This window comes from Pteropus alecto, unplaced genomic scaffold, assembly GCF_000325575.1.
Source record: "Pteropus alecto unplaced genomic scaffold, ASM32557v1 scaffold61, whole genome shotgun sequence".
Lineage (NCBI taxonomy): Eukaryota > Metazoa > Chordata > Mammalia > Chiroptera > Pteropodidae > Pteropus > Pteropus alecto.
The window spans coordinates 4,527,041-4,550,586 of record NW_006434835.1 but is presented as its reverse complement, the minus strand read 5'-3'; the positions used below and the strand labels follow the sequence as shown (position 1 = coordinate 4,550,586).

General features: G+C 41.7%; 2 protein-coding genes, 1 non-coding gene and 1 pseudogene across 3 annotated transcripts in view; 2 read left to right on the top strand and 2 right to left on the bottom strand.

Moving 5' to 3' along the window:
* YWHAQ (tyrosine 3-monooxygenase/tryptophan 5-monooxygenase activation protein theta) overlaps positions 1–1,530 on the top strand; it is a 29,752-nt gene extending 28,222 nt beyond the window's left edge. The window contains exon 6 of the mRNA XM_006910226.3: positions 156–1,530. Within this exon, the coding sequence (XP_006910288.1) occupies positions 156–215 (60 nt within the window). The 3' untranslated portion in view covers positions 216–1,530. The remainder of the gene's footprint in view (positions 1–155) is intronic.
* Positions 1,531–12,546: 11,016 nt separating this feature from the next.
* On the bottom strand, positions 12,547–12,665 carry LOC112478592 (annotated as a pseudogene).
* A 4,373-nt stretch (positions 12,666–17,038) lies between these two features.
* ADAM17 (ADAM metallopeptidase domain 17) overlaps positions 17,039–23,546 on the top strand; it is a 37,013-nt gene continuing 30,505 nt past the window's right edge. Inside the window, exon 1 of the mRNA XM_006910225.3 lies at positions 17,039–17,326. Within this exon, the coding sequence (XP_006910287.1) occupies positions 17,230–17,326 (97 nt within the window). The 5' untranslated portion in view covers positions 17,039–17,229. The remainder of the gene's footprint in view (positions 17,327–23,546) is intronic.
* Positions 19,979–20,097, bottom strand: LOC112478597. Its single transcript, XR_003045888.1, has one exon. It is a non-coding gene; the product is annotated as a 5S ribosomal RNA (ribosomal RNA).

The following is a 23,546-nucleotide window of genomic DNA, read 5'->3' as shown; positions in this document are numbered from 1 at the left end:
AGAGTCGATGGTATTTGGGATTTTGAGAAATATAACTTCCAGTCATAGTCATAATCCCTGTTGTGTGAATAATTTACTGCTCTCAGAATTACATTTTGATATAACGGTAGGACTTGGTATGATTGTCTAATAACAGTACGATTTTTCCCTCCCAGTTGTGGACATCAGACAGTGCAGGAGAAGAATGCGATGCGGCAGAAGGGGCAGAAAACTAACTGCACGCAGGATGTCGTCCTTCTTCCCTCCAGAAACCTTTTTACACATCTCTGTTCCTTATTCCATTCGGATTTCCTATAGCGAAGAAACGCATTCATGTGTATGGAATCAACTGTTTATAGTCTTTTCACACTGCAGCTTTGGGAAAACTCCATTCCTTGATTTGTGTTTGTCTTGGCCTTCCCGGTGTGCAGTTACTGCTGTAGAAAAGTATTAATAGCTTCATTTCATATGAACATAAGTAACTTCCAAACACTTACATAGAGGACTAAAAATGTATCTGGTATTTAAGTAATCTGAACCAGTTCTGCAAGTGACTGTGTTTTGTATTACTGTGAAGATATGAAAATGTAGTTAATTACAGTTTAAAGAGTGTTCTACATAACTTCTTAATTTCTACATTCCCTCCCTTACTCTTTTTTTGGGGGTTTCCTTTCAGTAAAAACTTTTCCATGTTCTTAATGTATTCCTTTTTGGTAGGAATTCAGAAGTATTAGATTGAATGGAAAAGCATTTGACATTTCCGGGCTGGGGGTCACAAATTAAAATGCCTCCTGTATCACATACAATGGGGTTCCTGTGTATCTGTGACAACAGGGAGTTTCCTTATTCACTCTTCATTTGCTGCTGTTTCAGTTGACAACTTCCCTTCCCAATAAAAATTCACTTACGCCTCCCGCCTTTGTAGTTCTGGTATTCACTTTACTATGTAATAGAAGTAGCATGTTGCTGCCAGAATACAAGCCTTGCTTTTGGCAAATTAAAGTGCATGTCATTTCTTAATACACTAGAAAGGGGAAATAAATTAAGTACACAAGTCCAAGTCTAAAACTTTAGTACTTTTCCATGCAGATTTGTGCACATGTGAGAGGGTGTCCAGTTTGTCTAGTGATTGTTATTTAGAGAGTTGGACCACTATTGTGTGTTGCTAATCATTGACTGTAGTCCCAAAAAAGCCTTGTGAAAATGTTATGCCCTATGTAACAGCAGAGTAACATAAAATAAAATTACATTTTATAAACCATTTACTATGGCTTTGTAACAATTGCATACTCATATTTTAAGGGACAAGTGAATTTACTACTTTCTGAAGTTTATTGATACTTCCCTTTTATGTAAAATGTAGTGATGCCCATATTTCTGCATTGTAATACACTTGTCTAGGGATGTCTGGAAATGTATAAAATTGGCCTACGTTTCTTAGAGTTAGTGTTTTATTCACAGATCGGTTTTGTGGGCCATCTCTTTCTCAGATGTAAATGATACCTAGTTAAGTGTTATATGGAATAAAGTGGACATTTTAAAACTAGAAAAGTTAATTATGTGATTGTGAATGCTTTGGGTGGTATTAGAATTAAGCTTTAGCGGATATTCAAACAATGTCAAAGTACAAGAATACTTCGTTTAGTTTTCAAAAATTCCCTTTATAAACATTCAGTTGTATCATTAGTGAGTTCCAAATAATTTTAGTTTTATATTATCACAATGGCTGTTTTACTCACCTGTCTTAAGTATTATATTAGCCAGAGAATTTAAAGTCAAGATTATCCTTGTAAGATTGAAAGATTATCCTTTATCTCCTAAAGTGTGACTCTGAAACAGGGTTTCATTTGCATTTGATTTGTTTCCTGAGGGAAAATGAAAGAGAATTGAATGGGACTTGGGAAAATATTCATTTAAATAAGATTATTAGGATTTTGGTCCACCAAAATCTAACAGTAAAACTACTTTTTTAAAATAAAACTTTCAGTAAACGTGGGAAGAACATTGTGAATTAGGAAAAATGATCACGTAACAATAAAGTGGTTAAGTACTGAATCAAGTAATCAGTGAGTTATCAAAGTAACTTTTTTCTTTTGCTTAAACAATAGAAATGTATTACAGTTCTAGCAGCAGGAAGTCTGAGATCAGGGTGCCAGCATGGTCAGGTTCTAGTGAGAACTCTTCCCGGCTCTCAGATGACCCACCTTCTTGATGTGTCTTCACGTGGCAGAGCGAGAGTGAGCCCAAAGCAGTGTTTTAAAGAGCAGATTATTCTCAGCATTTAGTCACAAATTTAATCTCTCCTTGTTTTAGGAGAAATCAGCCTCTTTACAAGGGGGCCCAGCATGTCGTGTTCTCCTTCTGACTGCATTTGGGCCTCCTTGCACTACGTACAGGATATTTATGGGACACCGCTGAGAGCTCAGTAGAAGAGAAGGTAGGTACCTTTCTCCAGGGGAGAAGGGTAAGTAAGGTTTGGCGGTGGAGGGAGGTTTAAAGCCATGTCGGAGCTTTCTCTTTTAACTTTTTAAATTATTTTTGAGATAGTTCAGAATTTTTAAATGTGATACCCATTTTATAGTTAGAACTTACTTGGCAGTTTTTCCTTTAAAATGTCATTTAGGTTTTAATAATTTGAAATAATTGGTGGGGATTACGTTCCAACACTATCTAAAATAGAAGCATTAGGGATTTCTGTACTACATACAGTACATACAGTGCATTCAGTTATGATTTGTCGATCTTAGATTGAGAAAGAATTTTTTTTTTGGACAGGATTGGTAGCATACATTCATGTCTATAATATTTATCCTAAAGACTTCTTTCGTTAATTAAGAAAAAACACTAAGAAGATCATTTAAAGATGTAAAAATTTAATTGAAGAGTAAAGTAATTCAAGGTCAGAATTTTAGTCATTTATCTTTAAATGGACTGATATTTAAGGAGTCGAGCCATTCAAAAATATTTGAGGCCTATATAGGCATGGATGTGTGACTTTATCACAATATGAGCATGATTTTATTCTGACTAGGTGTCATCTGATACATATTAAAACTAAAGGTTATTAAAATTTAGGAGACTTTCACTTTAAACTGATGAAGGCAGGTATGTTGTTTTATTCTGCCATATCCCTGTCAATCTTTCCTTGTATAAATTGTATTCGATCAGCTTGGCAAAAGGAGAGTTGCCACGTATGTATATCATGTATATTACTTTTGAATTTTGAGGCTGTTAAGATTACCACTATAAACCACCTGCCTCCAACCTTTTTGACCCATTCAGTAGGCGCGTAAGGAACCCGTGGTACCTGAGGTTGCGGAGATCATGGTTATGAAATCCAGTTTGGGGCAGACTTGCCATTTGCTGTTTAACAGCGTTTCACTTATAGGCGGCCCTGCCTTCAGAGCCAGTGCCTTAGAGGGAGTAAGTAAGAAATACCCAGGATGAAAAGCCAGAGAATTCTGCATCTTCGCTTTAAAATTAAAATTGAGCATATCCGGAAGTGGTCTAGCCTTTTCATTGCAATTATGGGAACCAAGATTGATTGATTGCATTCTGATGCCCAGTCATGTGCTACACATATTCATATTTAATCCTCTCAACTGCCCTGCCAAGTAAATTTCCCCTTGACCCACAGGACCTTCGATCAGAAAGAAGAAAAAATGAAATTATTTGTCCAAAATCATATGTCTATAACAGGCCTAGAGTTTTAACTCAGATGCCATACCAAGTTCATTTCTATGCCATTGTTGCCTGCTGTGGGTGTCTCAGCTTGCTTACTCTGGCAAATAAATAGGATGATTTACCTTTTTTTTTTTTCCTGTCATTTGGAAGTTTGAGTTTTTTGTTTTTCTCTTCCTTGACTTCCCCCTTAATCTATTTTGCCCTCGGAGGAAAACCCCAAAAGCAGCTCCAGGAATATTAGGACATGTTGGACCTAACTCATGGTTATGGCAACAAGTCTGAAGAGATCACGTGACTTCCAAGGTCACAGGAACTAGCTAATGTTTGGCTTGAAACTGGGCAGAAAAACCAGACTCAACTGAATTCTCAGTAATTCTCTACTGGACAAATTGAAAATAATTTTCAATGAAAATTATTTCTTGCCATTCAGATGATGACGGCTTTGATTTATACTTCTCTAGTAACTCTTTTAAAGGTGTGAGCCCTCTAATAATCTCTAGAAAGTAAGGAATAAGCATTACCAAACATTTGTCAAATTTATGGTTCAAATATGTCCTTCATTCTGTGTGCTTCACACTGAAGGCCCCTATAATCAATGTTTATTGTACACAGTGCTTCATCAGAGTAGAAGGGCCTTCAGCCAAGGTTACGTTCAGGCTTCCCACAGACGCTTGACTTCCCAGGTCCTGATTTAACGCATCTTCACAAATACAACTCAGTTCATAAAATTTTTGAAGTAGGTTTTTCTCCTGGATGAGGAAACTGAGGCATGGAAGCTCATGACATGTCCTAGGACTGGGTCTCATAGCGAAGACTCATGGCTAAGTGGTGCCAGGATTTGAACCTGGGTTCAAAGTTGGTACTCATGGCAACTGGGCTCGATTGCCCTTTCTGGGAGATTAAAGCAGTAACAGTAGATCAGTGCTTTTTTTAAAACTCCAGGTTGTGACCAGTTAGTGGATAGTGGAAACTTAATGGGTCACAGCCAGTCATTATTTATTTATTTTTTTTAGTGAAATAGAATGGAAAATACATGCATGTTAATAAGAGTGTAACTTTGCAAAACATATTTATGGGAACTGGGTTATGTAAAATGAGTTCGAAAGCCATTTCTTCTAGATAATCTTAAAGGTTTCTTTGCATCCATGGCCTAGACTGTGGCTAAGTTGTTCATATTTTACAGTTGTGGATAATATCAGTTTGTAATGATGACGTTATCGGGTCCCTTACACTTAGAGCATTGTGAGAATGGCAATACTTTCTGCTTTGGAATGTGCTGAGCAATGAGTCCCTTAATGCCATTTAGGGAAAAAAGGGGAGACTCCCTCTTTTGAGAAGACACTCTTAGTCTACATTGCTCAAAGGATTATGTAAAGATTAATTCTTTTATCTTCTTTCTGCAACATATCACAGCCTTGGCGTAAGACTACTAAGGAAGTACTTAAACCCTGCAAGCATGGCAGAGTTGGGATTTACTCAACTGGCAAAGAGGCTTACTGGGCTTTTGTGGAATGCTTTCATGGGATAAAAATTACTAAGGGGATTTGAAACTGAGTTGAGCCTCAAATAAGAATGGGTTGAGATATAGCTCTTTCAGGAATATTGGCTTCTCTCCCAAATACTTAATCAAAAGGGTTGTTCACAATAATTTAAACTAAAGATTTAGGAATTTCTTTGCTAATTCAGACAAATGAAGTGATCGAGCCCTGTATGTTTGAAAGGCCAGCCTACAGCGAGTTAGCTTAGTTCTCTTTCACTTGGGTGTGTGCTTTGTTTGCTCTTGCCCAAGATACGGGCTGAGGATGGCTTCTCGTCACCTAGGCTGCCTATTGTGATTAATGGTAGGAATTATCACTTTCCTCTGACAGCCTACAGTTGTTTCCTAGATGAAATGGTTGAAAACTAGAACTGGTTTGTTTAAGGGGCAACCAAAATTCAGCGAGCATCCTGCCTTTCTGCTCCGGAGATACCAGGGCATCAAACTCACGTAATGAGGCTCAGGTTAACCACAGTTTTGAGGACATGTGGATGTGTGTCCTGGAAGTTGGCATTTATTAAATAAACATCCCTGTCACTCATCTTGCGACCTCCACTCCACACTGGCCTGGACAACTCGGGCCCCTGAGGAGACCAGATACTTGTTTCTCGTTTTCTGCTGCGGTGACCAAGTTTCCACTCACCTGGAATTAGTGCTGGGCACTCTTTCTCTGTTCTAGATCTGTGGGTCTTTAGACAGGGCCTAGTGTTTCAGCCATTCTTCCTGAAATGTGTTCTTTCGGCTGTTCTGGAACTTGGTTAGAACCTCGGAGGAGTCACTGGAAAGATTTCTGATTTGTGTCCTCAGACTGGTAGCATCACCACTGCTTTGAGCGAGGAGAATAAATAGGACAAGATTATTAACTCTTCTGAGCTAGACTTGTCTGTTCCCGCAACTGCAAACTTGAGTGATAGTGTGACCTCGTAAAAAGCAGCCTGGGAGGCGAAGGGCGGGCTTACATGTTTGTTCGCTCGTTCGCTCGAGTGCCTGCTGTGAACCAAGGACAGTATGTACTGGCTGTTAGAACTTGTAACTTCACCACTTAAAATTATGGGCCTAATCTCTCTCAGCCTCTGTTTTCTTGAAAGTAGACACCCATCCAGCTTATGAGCTACTGTCTGAAAGTACTTCCGAGTGTAAAGGGTGGTGGATGTGTGTACTCAGGTGGGAAAGGAGGAGCAGGACAGCCTAATTACAGAATTGGAAAGTTCTAAGCAAGTGCAACCAGTCTCGTGGATAAGAAAATCAAGCACACTTTCAGCAGACCTATTGCCCCAGATTTTCAAGGACGGACACAAAAAGAAATCGACTGTAACTTGGGAATGCAAAGTTTAAAACAATATATTAAGCAGTGGTTTTTCTTCTAATTAGCATTCTCTGATGGAATAGAAAGGGGAAAGGTCATTCTGTTGAAATAAGTGAAGAAAAATCAAGACTTAGAGTAATAAATGCCAAGAAGAAACTGCTATTTCTCGAGTTAACTGTTTGGTAAGTGATTGATAGTGCCGTAATTATCAAACTTTAGGCATGCTTCAGAATCACCTGGAGGGTTTGCTAAAACAGAGTTTTTGATTCCTAGGTTTGAGATAAGCCTGATGGATAATGTGCATTTGTAACAAATTCCCAGCTGCTGCTGCTGCTGCTGCTGCTCCTGCTGGCCAGGGCTTGGTACTTAGAGAATCACTGAAGAATTGAGCCAGAGTAAAAACTAGGTGAGTTTCTCAGCAGGGGAGTAAAATAAGTCAGTTGAAGGATTCTGGAGTCAAGCAGCACACTGTTAGGGTTCGTGCCCACCTGAAGCTAGAGAATGAGAAGGTCTTCTGAGCAACGAAAATTACTTGCGTTGTATAGACAGCAAAAGAGCACAGGAGGCTCTCGTTAACTGCCTCGGCCCCTCTCAGTCATTGCCCATTTTAATGGTTTTGTATTAAAGTAAGAAAATACAGTTATAATCCTAACCAAGCAGATTTCATGGTTTGACAAGTTTCCAAGGGGATAATTTAGAAGAACATCCATAAGGTCTTAGGTAAGAAGGCTGGGAATCCGGCTGCATTCAGTATGAATGCAGGATCAGTCGATGGGAGATTGGCCTAATGCCTGAAACAGGAAGCCAAGAATATATCTCAGTGATGGGCAGAAGGCCCAGAAACCGTGGTCGAACATCATGTGCGCTAAGTAATAGCTCCATGGGTCACGTGGGTCAAGCTAGTGGCCCAATGGCTTCCGAGTACAAGGCCAAGCACTTTAGTTCCTCTGTTCCTATTCACCAGTCCCTCTAGTTCGTACATTACCGATTTAAGGCAAAAATAAAATACAGAGGAGACTTCTCTCCTTAAAAGGTACAATAAAGGAAATAATACATAAGCTTTTAGTATTGCATTGTGTTGCTTTTAAGGTTTAGAGCTGTAGAAAAAGGGTCAAAGTTATTTCAGGCCAAACCACAAGTGTTTCTTGTCAGTTATGAGAGATTCGGAAGTTATCTCTGCAAGTCTTGCTTAAGTTTCTGATAGATCAAATAACGAAAAGGATAGAAAAGTACTATTCAGGTCTTCGTTGCCCCCCTAGTATTTCCAAACCTGCATTTGGCACCAATAAAAGAGCTGGCCTCACCTCTCAAAAGGCCTAGTGTGGGGAGAGGTACATAATGAACACATGAAACACCAAATACGCCAAACAGTGTTACATGTAGAAGTTCGAAAAATGAATGAGTGCATCCTATCAGTGAATAAAATGCGGTGCGTTGACAGACATGTCTGAGTTGAGGAAGGGGAAGAGTGCAGCCTGGGGAAGTGCGGGAAAGATGGTCCCCTGAGAAAAATCACTGAACGTCCTGTAAACTCCAGGAAGCCTCGGGACTCTGCAGAGATGGTTCAGGAGCGCTTCAAACCCAACGGCTCTGCTCTGATCTATTTCATGCAGTAAATTTCTGCAAAAGATTACTTTTAGAGGTAGAGAGCTATACCTAAAAACAACCCCCGAAATGCTTGAAAACACTGAACTAGATGACAGTGTGTGTGGGGGGTGCGGGGTGATAACTTTCCTTCTACCCTTCTAAGTTCTAGCTGGACTAATAATCAAATTAATGTGATGGATTAACAGAAGAAAATAACCAAATTTATTACCTATTCATACAGAGTTTCCCTAAGAATAGGGGACCCAGGACAAATCAAGCAGTTAACGTTTATATGCCGTTCTGGACTAAGGAGAGGGAGACGGGTCTGAGATTTCAAAAGGAAAGCAGGTGATTCGCAGGCAGATGTGAAGGAGCAAACTTGTAAACAAATTCTTGCCAGGCCACCCAGAAACAATCAGAAGGAGTAAACAATCATGGAGTCTCCCGGACTGCTAGGTCGCTCCATGTCTGCTGCACTTACTTTATGTTCCGATGCTGAGGTGAAAGCTCCCCTCCTGTAAGCAGGTTTTCATATCAAATCCTTTAGGCAGGTAAGGGGGAAGCTCAAAGTTTCCTTCTGAATCTCGTTTCCTGGAAATAACCAGCTTGAAATAATCAACATCCCAAAAGGCATTTTGTGGGGTGGTAAACTCTTCTTCCCCTCAACAACCACTTTCCCTTGTATATTTAAAATTCACCCCTCTGTCATTAACTTGAATTCTTAATGGATGTCTGCTTTGAAATTATTTCTAGAACAAGGCAGAATGTAAATAAATCAGTAGGTAACTAGGTAGTCACAGCAGTGAACTCATGAGGGCTGTCCATGGTCCCGAGAATGAGCCAGTGCTCTAATTCTGCGCCGACTTACTAGTCCGATCAGTTCTGCGTCAGAGTAAGCCGATCCATAAATGGTTCTGTGCCCCCGGGCAACTGTGTTAGGTTCTGGCTCTTTAGTGTGACCAGTCTTCCAGAAGCGAAGCACAGAACTGCACAGTCGCCATGCAGGTCGGAATTCTGGGACTCCGGTACAGAGGGGTGCCCCGCACAGGCAATTCTCCCGGTTTTCATGCCTAATCTGAACAACACAAAAGCGAGGTGCTTCTTGCTGTTGTTTAGAGTCTAGGTCTTTTTATCAGCAGATTTCATCGATGGGGATCCTCAACCTGACCCTTTGGCTCCCTGCAGGGATGCCACCGGTCAGCTGGGCAGACTGCCCACTGTCCAGCTCCAGGGACACCATTCACATCAGCTACATTGTGACCACCGCCCCTTAGAGCAGGGAGTCTGCAGTGCAGGTACCCCACACCTGATGTGGCCTTTTCCTGAGCCACACTATGGGTAAATGGTCCATTTCCGTCCAAGAAGGACAGGCTGTCTTCACCAGCCAGGACTCTCCAAGCCTAAATTTGTTTCTTTGCTTAATAAACTTTTGTCGAGCATTGACGGTCAGTGCACCGCTCCTCCGGCCCCAAGCCCACATCTCTGGAAAATTACTGAGCTCTTTGAAAGGTATGAAAAGCACTCCCATCAGATCCTGAGACTTCAGTCAGAGATTACCTAGGGCTTTGCCGCTTTTAAAATCTGCAGCCTGAACTCTTGGTCACTTTGCCACTCACGAGAGGCTCTCTGCCAGCGGGCAAGGCAGGGGGAGAGGAGAGAAAGGAGGCCAGGCACACAGCTACTTGATAGCAGCTTTGGCAAGTGAGCAAGGGGGTTCGATTGCTAGGCTAGGTCCAGAATGTGGGAATTACCTGTGGATTTTATTGTCGACCTCAAACAAGAATAAACGAATATGCCGAAAAGCAAAGAGCAAATCATTCAAGATTGCTAATGAGTTATTTTCTGGGGACAGATTGATGAAAAAACATTTCCCTAAATGGACTCAGTCCCCATGCCCAATCACACGTTTTCTCTAAAGGGTGTGTCCTGCCCAGGACGACTAAAAACGCTTCCCTCAACTGAAAACAGAGGCAAAGAGCTTGGGAGAGAGGAGCTGGGTCCATACCCAACAGGACCTGGCCTCAGGGCTTCGTGGAGAAAATGGGATCAGTTGAAGATAACAACTAAGTAACTCATGAGAGCTTTAATATTAAAATTTAGAAGTAGACAGGGAGGAGTGGAAGAAAATGTAAATTCTCTTTCTTGCTGGTTACCTGACATCACCACCCTCTGTCAGAATGGCTTTGAAAAACCAAATATTTGCATAATATATGGATTTCCTATTTTTTTTGCTTTGATCATTCTGTTGATAGGAAATGCTACAGTTGTTTCGTTACATCTCTACTGGACAAAGACCAGCCTCTCTCATTTAACCCTCCCAGGTGGATAATTTTAACTCTCTATTTTAAACGTTAGGCTAGGAGAGGTTAAGTGACATGTCAAAGTGATTGGTGGAGTGTTCAAATCCAGGTTATTTGATTCCAAAGTCCGTGCTCTAGCTTCTATCATAATGAAATCTTCAAAAACAGCAGAATTTACAGGTGAAAGTATAAATTATGGAGTAACAAAGGGTGATACATGGATCCTGGACAAGATAACTTTTTGTGAGGGGGCTGCATGATTGGTAATGACACGGTATTTGGAAGAACTTGGGGAAAATACTATATTGCGGAAACATTAAATCTGCATGAAAACTTCTTAGAGTTGGGCTTGGAGTAGGGGATTGTCTGATTCTCATTGTTTAGTTGATGCATCGTGTCCAGTAAAGATGTCTCTTAAGATTGTGCTGGTTAACAGGTCTCTGCCTACTCTTTTTCAGTTACTGAGGGATTTTCAAAAGGCGTTGACTACTAAGACATGGTAAAGGAGATCTGGAATCTACAACAGTATCTTAGGATGGGCACTGAAGGATGGTTAGATTTTTGATAGCTAGAAGTATATTCCAGGTAAGAGGAATTTCAGAAGAGGCAGAGGGGAGGACCTCAGGTTGTGTTCCATGTGCATGTATTAGTTCCTAGAGCCACTGTAACCAATTCTCATAGACCGAGTGGCTTAAAACATGAGAAATTGATTCTCTCAGAGCTCTGTAAGCTAAAAGTCCAAAATCAAGTGCCGGCAGCGCCATTTTCCTTCTGAAGCCTCCTTCCCTGCCTCTCCTTAGCTTCTGGTTATTGTGGGCAAGTCATGGTGGTCCTTGGCTTGCGGCTGCATCACTCGGTTTTTGCCTCTACATTATTACACGATGTTCTCCCTGTTCGTGTGTCTGCGTGTTTCTCTTTTCTTAAGGACACCTAGTCACTGGATTTAGGGCCCACCCTAATCTAGCATGACCTCATCTCAGCTCGATTATATCTGCAGTGACTTTAGTTCCAGATAAGGTCACATCACACTTACTGGAGGTTAGGGCTTGAACGTATTTTGGGGTTGGGGGGGCACAATTCTACCCACTACACACATTAAATTGTCTAATTCGTTAAAATGATCAAAATGGGGGAATTGTGAGATATCTGGCTGCATGTCAGACAACTTACTGATACTTATTTAATAAATATTGTCGACAGCCTTGTGCAAAGCACTGTGTTACTTGCTGTGGGAGGTAGCGGGATTCTTGCCCTGAGGAACTTATGCTCTGGGGTGAAAAGCAAGATACCATCAGTGGGCGACAATGCAGGATAGAAGGAGGGATGGACTATAAAAGTGGCAATAGACGAGCACGAGGAGGAGATACTTAGCCAGTGTTATCTAAGACAAGTAGCGATGTCCGGGAGAGGAACCAGAGGCAAGAAAGCCACCTCAGGAGCTGTTAGTCTAGGAGAGGGAGGGAGGGGCTGAGCTGGGCCGGTTTCCTAGAACGCCAAGTAAGCATTGTCGCTAGTGCTTCTCTACGGAGTGAAATATTTAGGTAGAGGTTTATATGCACTAAGCACTAAGAAGTTGATGTGACTGCGTACAGTTGGTATCCTGGATTGGAACCTGGAATGAAAAAGAATATTAATTACAAGACTGCTACACAGCGAGTGGTTTCCAGAGGCTGATAGGAGCGGGTGATGGGGAGTGACTGCGAATGGGTAGGGCGTTTCCTTCTGGGGCGCTCAGAATGTTCCGGAGCTAGGTAGCGGTGACGGCGGTACAACACTTTGAAAGTACTGAATGTCACTAATGGTAAATTTCATGTGTATTTTATCACACTTTTTAAAAGGTCATAAAAAGACATTATTTTAAAAATTGTGAAATCTGACGTTGCTGTTTTTGTTTTGACAAACATACTGTGATTATGTAAGATGTTAACATTAGCTGGGTGAGGAATTATGGAAACTGCAACTTTTCTGTAAATGTAAAATTCCAAAATGAAAATTTTATTTTAAAAAATATGAAAAAATATGCCAATTTTTTTTAAGCTAATATCTTTGTGTGTGTGTTTTGTGTTTCTATATATCTATCTTTCATCTTTTAGAATGTAAGTCCTTTGAGGGCAAAGGTATGATGTGGGTCTTTGATATTATTATTATTATTTTTTTTTTAACACCTACAGTACCTAGGTGGTCTCCCATCCAAGTACTAACCAGGCTCAACCCTGCTTAGCTTCCGAGATCAGATGAGATCGGGTGTGTTCGGGGGGGCATGGTCATAGACACTTTGGTATTATTTTTTTCCAGCTTTACTGAGGTATAATTGACAAATGAAAATTGTATATATTTAAGGTGTGTAGCACGATGATTTGGTATACCCATACATTGTGAGTTGACCACAATCAGGTAATTAACACATCTATCGCCTCACGTAGTTACCATGTTTCATGTGTGTGGTGAGAACATGTAAGATCTACTCTTAGCAAATTTTGCATGTACAATACAGTACTGGTAACTGTAGTCACCATAGTATACATTAGATCCCCAGAACCTATTCATTTCATGGCTGAAAGTTTGTAACTTTGACCAACATTGCCCCATTCCCACCCCTCCCACCCCAAGCCCCTGGCAACCACTGTTCTATTCTCTGCTTCTTTCTTTGAGTTTAACTTTTTAAAGATTCACGTATAAGTGAGATCATACAGTATTTATCTTCCTGTCTGACTCATTTCACTTAATGCAATGTCCTCCAGGTTTATCCACGTTGTCGCAAATGGTAGGATTTTCTTTTTCTAAGGCTAACAAATACTCCATCATTTGTGTATACCACTTTTCCTTTATCCATTTATCCACCACGAACACTTAGGTTGTTTCCACATCTTGGCTGTTGTGACTAATACTGCAGTGAACATGGGATGCAGATCTCAAGATACTGATTTCATTTCTTTTGAAGGTATTATTCTTAAAATGCTAGTAAGATTATTAGATTTTAAACATTCAACAACTGAGTTCTGTTTTTCTGAAGAGCACTAAGTAGATCAGGTCTTCAATTAAGGTCTCTGGCCGCTGTAGAACTGGAGGGCACTTGGTGATAGCCTCTCGTCAACCCAAGAGTAATGGCGTTCGGCCACTTCAGGCCTGAGGTAATGTCGAAGCAGCACCAGTTTCCATTTTTCGCCTTATCCAGTCTACTCTCTATGTTCAGTTATTCATGTGGTTCAATTATTCTGAGATCTCAAGGGAGAGAGGAAGGATTTAAGAAGGAAGAGAACCAACACAGCTACGTACTTTGTGTGGCATACAGTATGTAGGAGCGAATAATTCTGTGATAAAGACAAAGATGCCTGATAAGAAAGAGTCATGAAAATGCTGTGTGTGTGTGTATGTGTGGTGTGTATGAGAGAGAGAGAAATGGTTACTAATATTTTAGAAATGAATCTTCTTGAAAGCCTTTAATGAAATGGCCGATTTCCTTCTCTTTTTGAACTTGGGAAAAACATTCCAGTTTCAAGTAGGCCTGGTTATTGCCCATTAAAAAAATATCCCTTTATTAGCATCCTCAGGTATTGCTTTGCTCCATGCATAACATACTTTTCATTTTTCTTTCTAAAAGAATCTGAAATAGGTTAAAATTTCTAAACTAAAACCTTGGAAACTACAGTCCTTGGTACATGACTTTGTATATAGTCACATTCCAGTAAGTGGAGTCTGTTGTCTAATAGAGATTTGTGGATTGACTCATACTTCTTGAACTGTTAGCTTCACAGATTCCCTGGCCAAAAAGTATACAGATGTAGAAATAACTAGCATTTTTGGAAATAGGGTGATGAGGGCTCTATACATTTACAAGGACTGGTGGGATTGGGACAGGACAAAAAAATGCCTAATGAGAGAAATAAAGCTAGGATGATGACGAAAGAAAAAATGAGAACTCAGCCAGAACCAAACAGCTCTTTCTCTGTTCATTTAGAATACTTTTGTAGGTCTGGTAGTTAACTCTAGAACCATATGTGGCTACGCATGTTTAATAATTATAAATATTTAACCTTAATAATTAATTTTACTCAAGTTCACTTGTAGTACGAATCTAAATTGTGAATAATTCATTCTACGGCATGGGATCACCAAATCTCAAGTAATCCCTTATATTTATTTAATTTTAAATTAAAAGAACCACCTCAGCTGTTAAGTAATAGAACCTGGAATCCAGGTTCCTACTACTTGTTCATGTAGTTTTTAAAAGGGCGATAGCGGCTGTGTAACAAATTGCTCCTGATGTAAGAGCTTAAAGCCATGAACGCTTATTCTCTCCCACAGTTTGAGGGTCAAGAATGTGGGAATGATTGAGTTGGGTCATTCTGGCCCGGGGTCTAACGAGGTTGTAGTTGAGCTATTGGGTGGGGTGACTGGTCAAAACTTGCCTGGGACTGTAGGACCCACTTTGAATCTCCCTCATATATAGTTTTTGGCATGTCTCAGTTCCTTGAGGGCTTTGGCTGGTGGCCTCTGTTCCTATGGGCCTCTCCATAGGCTTCCTGAATGTTCTTATATGACAGAGAGTGATTTAAGTGAGCAAGCAAGCGAGTACCCAAGGTGGAAGATGCATGGTCTCTCACAACCTAACCTTGGCGGTGAAATGCCACCACTCTGCCATATGCTATTAGTCACACAGAACAACTGTGGTCCATTTTGGAAGGTGACTGACCCTACAAGGGTGTATCAGGAAGCAGGATCAATGGGGGCCATCCAGGAGGCTAGCTACCACAGTGGCAATCTAATCTCACGTATTTATATTCCATTAGGTCAGCTTTAAAGAATGACATAACAGTTTTAATTTTAAATGTCAGTATTTACATTACGCTGGAAATTTCAGTCTTTGCAACTAGTTACATTTATGATGAAAGAAATTTTAATGTAGGGGCCACATATTTTTTAAAAATTCTTTTGGGTGTAAAAGAATAAAAGTTTGAAGACCAATGGCTCACATTACTAGTTGCTCTAACATGTCCTTCTTATATTCCTCTGGCTCTTTATCTCCCCTCACATGGTGCTCTTTTATCTTAAAGGTATGGACAATTGATTAGTGAAAGATAAACCTCAAATTGGAAATCATAACTTGGGTCCAGAATCGTGAATGGGAAGGATTACTTGAAATCTAGACTGTCCCTGGAAATCTAGGGCTTCTGGACATGAATAAATGGATCAGGTTTACTTTTTTAAAATTGGCATTTATGAAACAGACAGCTAAGTGCCTTCTATGAAGAAGGCACTGTAGAACTGTGGGAGGACACTAAAAGATGATCTAGGATCTACTAAAGTTATAAGCTGGAGATACAGTGCTTGATGCTCAGAAAATAAGATGACGTTTTTATTGTATTAAGAATTGTACAGAACTGTTACGTTTTTATGGAAGAATTTTTAAAAATCATATACAATTTGCAGAGGTAAAATTCGGCTTACATTTTGATTAGGTATGCCATTAATGTGTACGTTTAATACCTTAAATGAACAGACCAGGTTCAGTTAAGCCAAAATGCACAAAGCCGGTCATTATGGATAACTGTCAGAAAAGATGCTGAGATTGTACCGAGGCATACAACGAACTTAAATTAAACTGGACCATAGTTTGAGTATTTTATTAGGAACTAGCCTTGAAATTTGACCAGGTAGAGCTAGTATTTTATTCCTAGCAATTTACCATTTCATGTTGAATAGACTGTCTCACTCGCTCTTAAGTGGAAAATGTTATGTCCTACGTGCATAAATTTTAGTTGAATCAAAATAATATATATCCAACGTTATTAGAATGTTTTATTCAGTACAATAAACACTGAACTACACAGCTAAAATTATGCGGATTGCAGAACAAAACAAACTGCCTTGGGGAATTTGCAGTCTAAGCTAAAGTGATCAGGCAGAGTTGAATTAAAGTTAGTTGGAAGATTCCAGCTCCTGTATTCACATAGAGTTAGGTCTAGGATTCTAGTTTCTGGAAGTGCTTGCAGACCCTCAACCTACGACGGGGCCAACAAAAAAACGTGCAGTAAGGAATGAAGCTCGTTTACTTCCCTCCACAAAGCCTTTTCGTTACAAGGGACGGAGGCCTGAGACGTAGCTGGTGGTCCGAGGCTGGCTGCGGAAAGCCAAGCACGACATCGTTTTTGGGTCTGGCCACAGGCTTCTCCGGGAACACGTGCTTCTCGGGGGACAGACGCAGCGCCTCCTCCCGGAAACCCGTCCTACGTCCTCGGCACTTTGTTAGTTGTTGGGTCCTCAGCCGAAGCACACCGGGCCAGACACGCCTCCTCGTCCGCCCTGGACCCCACGGCGGTTTCTACGGCTCGTTTAGTAAAACTGTTAACAGGGACCCTAACCAGATAGGGGACCAAACGAGGGAGAAAGCCAGACGTGCCCGAGGGCCTGTTCACGAGATCCAGCCTCCCTCGCAGCGGTCACCCCGGGACAAAGGCGAGGCGGGGCTGGGTCGAATCAGGACGTCGCGAGCCGCGTCCGGATAGGCGCCTGCAGAGTCCGGAAGCGGCGGAAGGGGGCGGGCGGAGGGGCGGGGCGAGCGAGGGCCTCCCGGCATGCCGCGCGGCGCTCGGCTTCCGGCTGTGGGCAGGGCGGGCGTCGGTGACGGCCGGAAGTGGGCTGAGCCGGTCTCTTGAAACGCTGCCTGCACTTCCGGGGCCTCGAGCCCGGCCCTAGTCTTCCCGTAGGCGGCGCGGGAGGGAAAAAGGTTTTGAGGGGCCGGGCAGAGCCCTTCCTCCCCCAATGTGAGTAGTGTCCCGAACCTCCGTCAGGCGAAGGCTGCCCAGAGAGGTGGAGCCGGTGGCCGGGCCGGGAACATGAGGCAGTGTCTCCTCTTCCTGACCAGCTTGGTTCCTTTCGTGCTGGCGCCGCGACCTCCGGACGAGCCGGGCTTCAGCTCCCCCCAGCGACTCGGTAAAGACCCAGTGGTGTTGGCTTAGGCCGGCGCCGGGCGTCTGGAGCGCGCTGCTTCTAGGGAAGAGCCGCGGAGCAGGGTCAGGTGTTTGGGGGCGGGGTGTGTGGGACAACTGTGGCGCGTCCCGAAGTTTTCAGTGTATGAAGGGGGTGTGGCACTCGGAGTTTAGGGACTGGATGGAGACAGACTTGTTTCTGAATGGGAAAGGGATACTGGAGGGGGCCCCCGGTGGTAACAGGAGGGGCCTGCTCCCTGGGTCTGTGTTCCAGAAAGAGGTAAATGGTCGTGGGGGTGGGGTGCTGGCTCGTGTTGGAAAGGGAGACGTGGTGCATGTCCCTGCCCCACTGAGGTGCTCCTGCCCACGGCAGGACTCGCGGGGAAGATAGTAGAGCCCACAGCTCCACGGCCCTTCCTGGCTCCCCAAGGGGCAAACCAGAATTTCTGCTGTAGCGTAGGAGGTGGTTATGCAGCGATCTAGTTGGAAGGCGGCGATCGGAAAACTCAGCTTGGAATTGGCGTTTTGTGAACATCGTAAGCATCTACTTCGTTATTTAAGTTGTAACTTGTCGGAGGTGCTCGGGGTAGGCAAGGAGTGGTGGCGGCGTTTAAATCTGCCACGCCGACTCTTGATTGAGGCTGCTGTGAATGCCTTCCTTGCCATGGTAAAGAAATTTGATCAGTATTGAGCCTAGAAAGAAAGTTCTTATTTAGATTTTCTGAAGAGATTGAATTTTAAGGATGGAGGTAACATTAAGCGATTCGAAGTTTGGTGGAAGTTAGTTTGTGTAAACTTATACTTTCTGTTAGGGTTCTTTATCTTTCAAAAGTTGACATATGAGGTAGTTTGATTAATTAGTAATAAAGTATGAAACGTGTTTTCCCAGTGTGCAAAGTTGTAGCTTCAGCGATTTTTCACGGTTGTGTCGGTTCCCAAATCCCGTCATGATTCATCATACGGTATCGTGCAGATTGAAGCAGCATGTCAGTTTTACAACTAAAAATTTCGCACTAGTTTACCTGGCAATTCCTTTTTTTTTTTTTTTTTAATTTAATGGGCAGAAATTGTCATTGATATTATTAAACGTGTTGCATATTCTCACCTGAACAGCTGCTTTGTGGTTATCTCAAATTGAAATGGATTACAGGTGACTAGTTTAATGAAAGCCAAGGGAGCTTGATAGGTAGTGCACAATAGAAATTGAAGGAAAATTTTGAGATACGGGTGGTTAGGATGAAGGAGAGGGTTAGGGTAAGGATCCGCTCCATAGGGATTAATGTTAATAAAAATAAGCATTATTTTGAAGGCTTAAAATTTTCACTATAATACAACTGTTTCATCTTTATTATTCTGTTCACAGAAGGAAAAATAAGTAGCATGAATGCTAGGGATGCACATAGGATAGAGGAAAACCTTATATTCTAGATCAATTACCAACAACATTGAGATATTATAAAGGGTGTTTTTGACCACGTGTTTTTTATTTGTGAAGTGCAGACCACCAATGCCAGAAAAATGCACAGACTTTCCCATTTATTCACCAGATGTTTGAAGAACACAAACTGTATGCACATATGTGTGGCATTGGAAATACCAAGATCAGACAAAATCCATCTTCAAAACACTTTTGTCATAGTGGAATAGAGAGATCCAAAATGACAATTCTAAAGCAATCTGGAGGAGAGTAATAGAGCACAAAATCTTGCAGGTATTGTAGTATCACGAAGGGGCACTGAACCTAGCCTGTAAAATGAACCATGGCTCCCTGAAGATGATGTTTTAGCCCAGACTTTAAGGTTAGGCGAAGAGGGAAAGTAAGCCAATCCCTGACGGGAACACTGAGAGACCATAAGAGTTGAAATGAACCCTAAGGATCGTGTTTAGTTTTTTTGTCTTTTTTTTTTTTTTTAAGCGGTGGGAAAAACTGAGTCTCAGAAAGGTGTAACAAGTTGTCAGGTTCACTTAGTTAGTGATAAATGTATGTCTTGTGGGTTTTTCTTCTTTTGAAGAGAATTGACTTTTCGCGTATGTTTGACCACTCAGGGTATAATTTGTTGCTTAACTTTAACCCTACTATTATTTAGATTTAATCGGTCAAGACCAATGAATAATTTCATAAAGAGCATGGTTTATTGTTCATTAGCCTACTGATCCTATAAATGTTACTATAATCACAGTACTAAATACTGGTTAGGGATGTGACATTTTCCGAAGGACAAAATATATAAGAGAATCCTGGCTTTTGGAGTACTCCATAGGTCACCCAAAATGATTTTAATTGAACTGTTATGAATTGCATAATTTAGGAAAGTTATGAGTCATGTGAGCTTAGTCAGGATGATATCTTGTTGAAGTTGCGGCTGGGGCGTATAAGTCTCACTTTGATTTCGAAAGTAGTTTCCCTTTGTATTACTTTTAGTAAATGAGGATGTAGTGGGCGGAAGGAAAATATATAGGTCACAGATGAGGGATGAAAGCTTGTATCTGAAATATATATTTAGAAATTTATCTTGAGGTTATTGGTGTGGGGATTCTCCACATTGCAATGCTCATTTCTCATTATTATTATTTTTTAGGCGAGGCAACCCTTGGTTGACCTCACAGATTGCAAGGACCTTGTCAGCTTACAGTCCCTTATTTTTTTTATTTTTTACGCCTACAGCACCTGGTCTTCTTAGGTGGTCTCCCATCCAAGTACTAACCAGGCCCAACCCTGCTTAGCTTCCGAGATCAAACGGGATTGGGCTTGTTCAGGGTAGTATGGCCGTAGTCACTTCTCATTATTGACAGCACCATTTTGCTAAGTATTTTGACATCTGGCTTCCTCTTTTGATGTTAATTTTGCTTACAGGCTGCATTCCTTTGGAACTCAAACACGTAACCCTAACTGTTCCAAGGGAGTGTTAATGCAACTCTGCTTTATACAGTCAGATAAATTTTATTTCTAGGATAGAAGTTAAGCAGAGAGCCATGGTGGGGAAACTGAAGAAATCCTTTTGGCCTTTACAAGGTTTTCCAGAACCTTAAGCATAGGTGTCCTTCAAGGCCAAGTGTGGTTGACTTTGGAGTCTTCATTATCTTTATTTCTGAGAGATGGTGTTTCTAGTTGGAAGTATAATTTGAAGAAAGTATGAAAAAGATTGGTAGGGAAGGAGGGACCAGAATAGGTTTCACCGAGATAAGGAAGTGAAATTAAGTGCTTTTTCGTATATCCCTTAACTTAGTCCTGAAACCAACCAAAGAGATGGGTATTTTCCGCCACTTTTTACCATTAAAAGAAATTGTTTTTTTATCCTTTTAACATGAGTTGTAGGCTCTGACAAGTCTCATCTGCCTGGTTTCACTTACATTGGACTGTGTTCTAATAAATTCCTGACGTAGACTTGTTCACCGAAGTTCCACACTCATGTATCCAACTGCCCAGGTGATGCTTCCACCTTGGTGTTCACGGACACTTCACATATGACATGTCCAAAATGACTTTTCTATTCGCTGGACTGAAGAATGAACGTTTTAGTCTGGGACTAGGCAGGGGCGCTGGAGACCGTGAAAGCAGTCTCATTGCCTAACCTGACTTTGCATCCCTCTCAGCTACAGAGCCTTATGGACCTATCCAGGTCTCTTCAGAGGTTCCATTGGGCTGTGCTGACTTTCATTCGGGCTTAGTTTCCATGTGACTGATCTTGCTGAAGAGTCTTGGCCTGGGTTAAGTCTCAGCCCTGGTGAAGAGCTCTTTATAGGGAATTATTTGCAGTTGCTCATCCTCCACTCTCCCTAATTGGTATACAGCCATAAAATCAAGTTTTTGGTGTCCAGGCTCTTGGGTCCGCTGTCTAGCAGAGATCAGTGCTCTCCTTTCCTCATCACTGAGTTCCAAGGAGGGCCTCACCCACGCCCAGGGCTTACTGCCCAGTAACGTGGCCAGGTCATCCCCCTGTTTTGCTTGTTTTGGGGAGTGCCGAAGAGCAGTCAGATTCGTGTGTCTTCTGCACAAGCAGAATAAGCACTTAACAGCAGTCCTGGCTTTATCTTTTCCACTCTGACACCAGAAGTAGGAGCATGGCACTGATAGTGTCGTTTTGGGGGAACACTTTGTTTTCCGTGCAGCAGCTGTTGAGAGTGAGCAGAGAGCTGCAGGGGTTCTGCATCATACTTTCAAGTCGTATTCCACGAAATGGAATTTATTGCAAAGAAAAGAGGAATTAAGTAAAAAGTCCACAAATGTTCCCAGATGCTTCTCATACAATACTTCATTGTTTAAAAGTCAGTTTTATTTTTAAAATGTTGACTCTGGGCTCGATGAAAACAGTATGGGTATACTTTACGTCATGACACCAAAGTCAGCGGCCACAAGAGCTGATCCTGAGGACAAAACAATTTACGGATGAAAAGGGTGGGTGGAATGTTTATCACATCTTCTGTAGGCCACTCCACACCTACATCCAGAAAGCTGAAGGTCCAGCTTTTATTCTTGGAGAACAAATACAAGGGACAAAGTATCAACTGCTTTTTACCGCTGATGTCTGTGTTGAAAGTCATACAATAACAGATTTACTCTCCTCGCCTAAAATCACTGTATGACTTCTCAGTGACATAATTGCAAACATGGTGCAAAAGAGTCCTGTGTAAGTGACCAGTGTAATTGCAGACTGCATATAAGGAACAGGTAGTCTGGACTCCAGAATGCGTCAGCATCCCACTTTCCTCTTATATCAATCCCTCCTCCAAACTTGCTCCTATTAATCTCAGTGAATGTGGTACCACTGTATACTCAGGTACCCAAGCCAGAAACCTGGGGGTCTTTTTGTCACCTCCGCCTGGATTGCTCGGCTTATTAGCTGCTTTCCCAGACTCTAGTCTGTTTTCCTCCGCCCATTCTTCACACTGCAGTCCCAGTGAAATTTCTCTAACAGCTGTGGCCCTTATCCGACGACCAAATCCTTAATTTAGGTCCATGGCTTCTAATGACCAGACCTCTGTCTTTCTCTCCAGTCTCACAACTCTTCACACCCTTTGTGCCGTTCTGCTCTCCAGTCTGAGCTCTTTGATTTCTCTGAGGAGTATTCCGATCTGTGTTTCTCACGGACCTCAGCATATGTTATGCCCTCTACTTAGAGCCTCCTCCTTTCGTTTCCCCTTCTCTTAGCTTCCTCCTCATACTTTTGGTTCTTCAGTGCTGTGTCCCTGGGAAAGCATCCTTGGCTCACCGGGCAGGGCTCCTGCTCCGTCTTTCTCCAGCTTCCTCTTCCTTGGCGCTTGACGTACTTATAATAATTTTTACGTGGTGGTCTTTCCACCAATGTCAGCATCAGAAGTATATTTCTCTTTCTCTCCATTACATCCCTAGTGCCTGGAAAGTAGGAGGTTTTCAATAAATATTTTTTGAATAAATGAATAGGTGAGGTCTGGGGGAAGGGAGAAAAACTAAGTACAGAATGTATATGCAAGAAAGGGGTGAGGGTGGAAAAGGTACAGAAGCAGTGAAGAAGGGTAGGGTCTCTAAGGACAACTAGATAGAGGAAGCCGAGTGACAGAAAGCGTGTGGCAGAGAACAGGGAGGGATGGGTAGGGGACCACCTATATAATATAGTACTCTAGTCTGACCTTTTGAGTTACGTTGTTTTCTAATTCGTGTTTGTAGCCAGCTGAAATGAGAAAAGCTCAGTAGTTTCAGGTGATTGCTGGAGTAATCTGTAGAAATGAAAGAAGGTGTTCTCATTCTAGAGAGTGCTGGACAGCCATCGTGGAGTTTTTAAAAATAATATGACCCTACACTGAGCTAAGATAGTTAAGTGGTTTATACTTAAGTTTATTGAGAGATTTGAGTATGGATAAAGGATACAATCTCTCGGGAGATGGGGAAATATAAATTCTGTTTTAAAAAAAGCTATAGAAAATTGAGACTACCAATGGTTGAAATTTGGGAAATGAAGTGCAATGAAATACTGAGTATCTGAGAGGTTATGGGGCCAGTAGCAAAAGCAGGTCAGTTTGTTGGACAGGGGAGTGCTTTTACCATGTTGTTTGGAATGGTTCCAGGACATCCATTTTGAGATATCTAGTTATTAAAAGAAGATAAATTAAAATAGAAACATTGTTTTAAAGTGCTTTAGCAAGCTACATTTAAAAAGTACTCGTTATAGAGAAAGTGCACCTAAAGATAACCAGCAATGTTACTGTCTTGTTCTTCTTATTTTTTTCTAGATCTATTTTTTATTAAT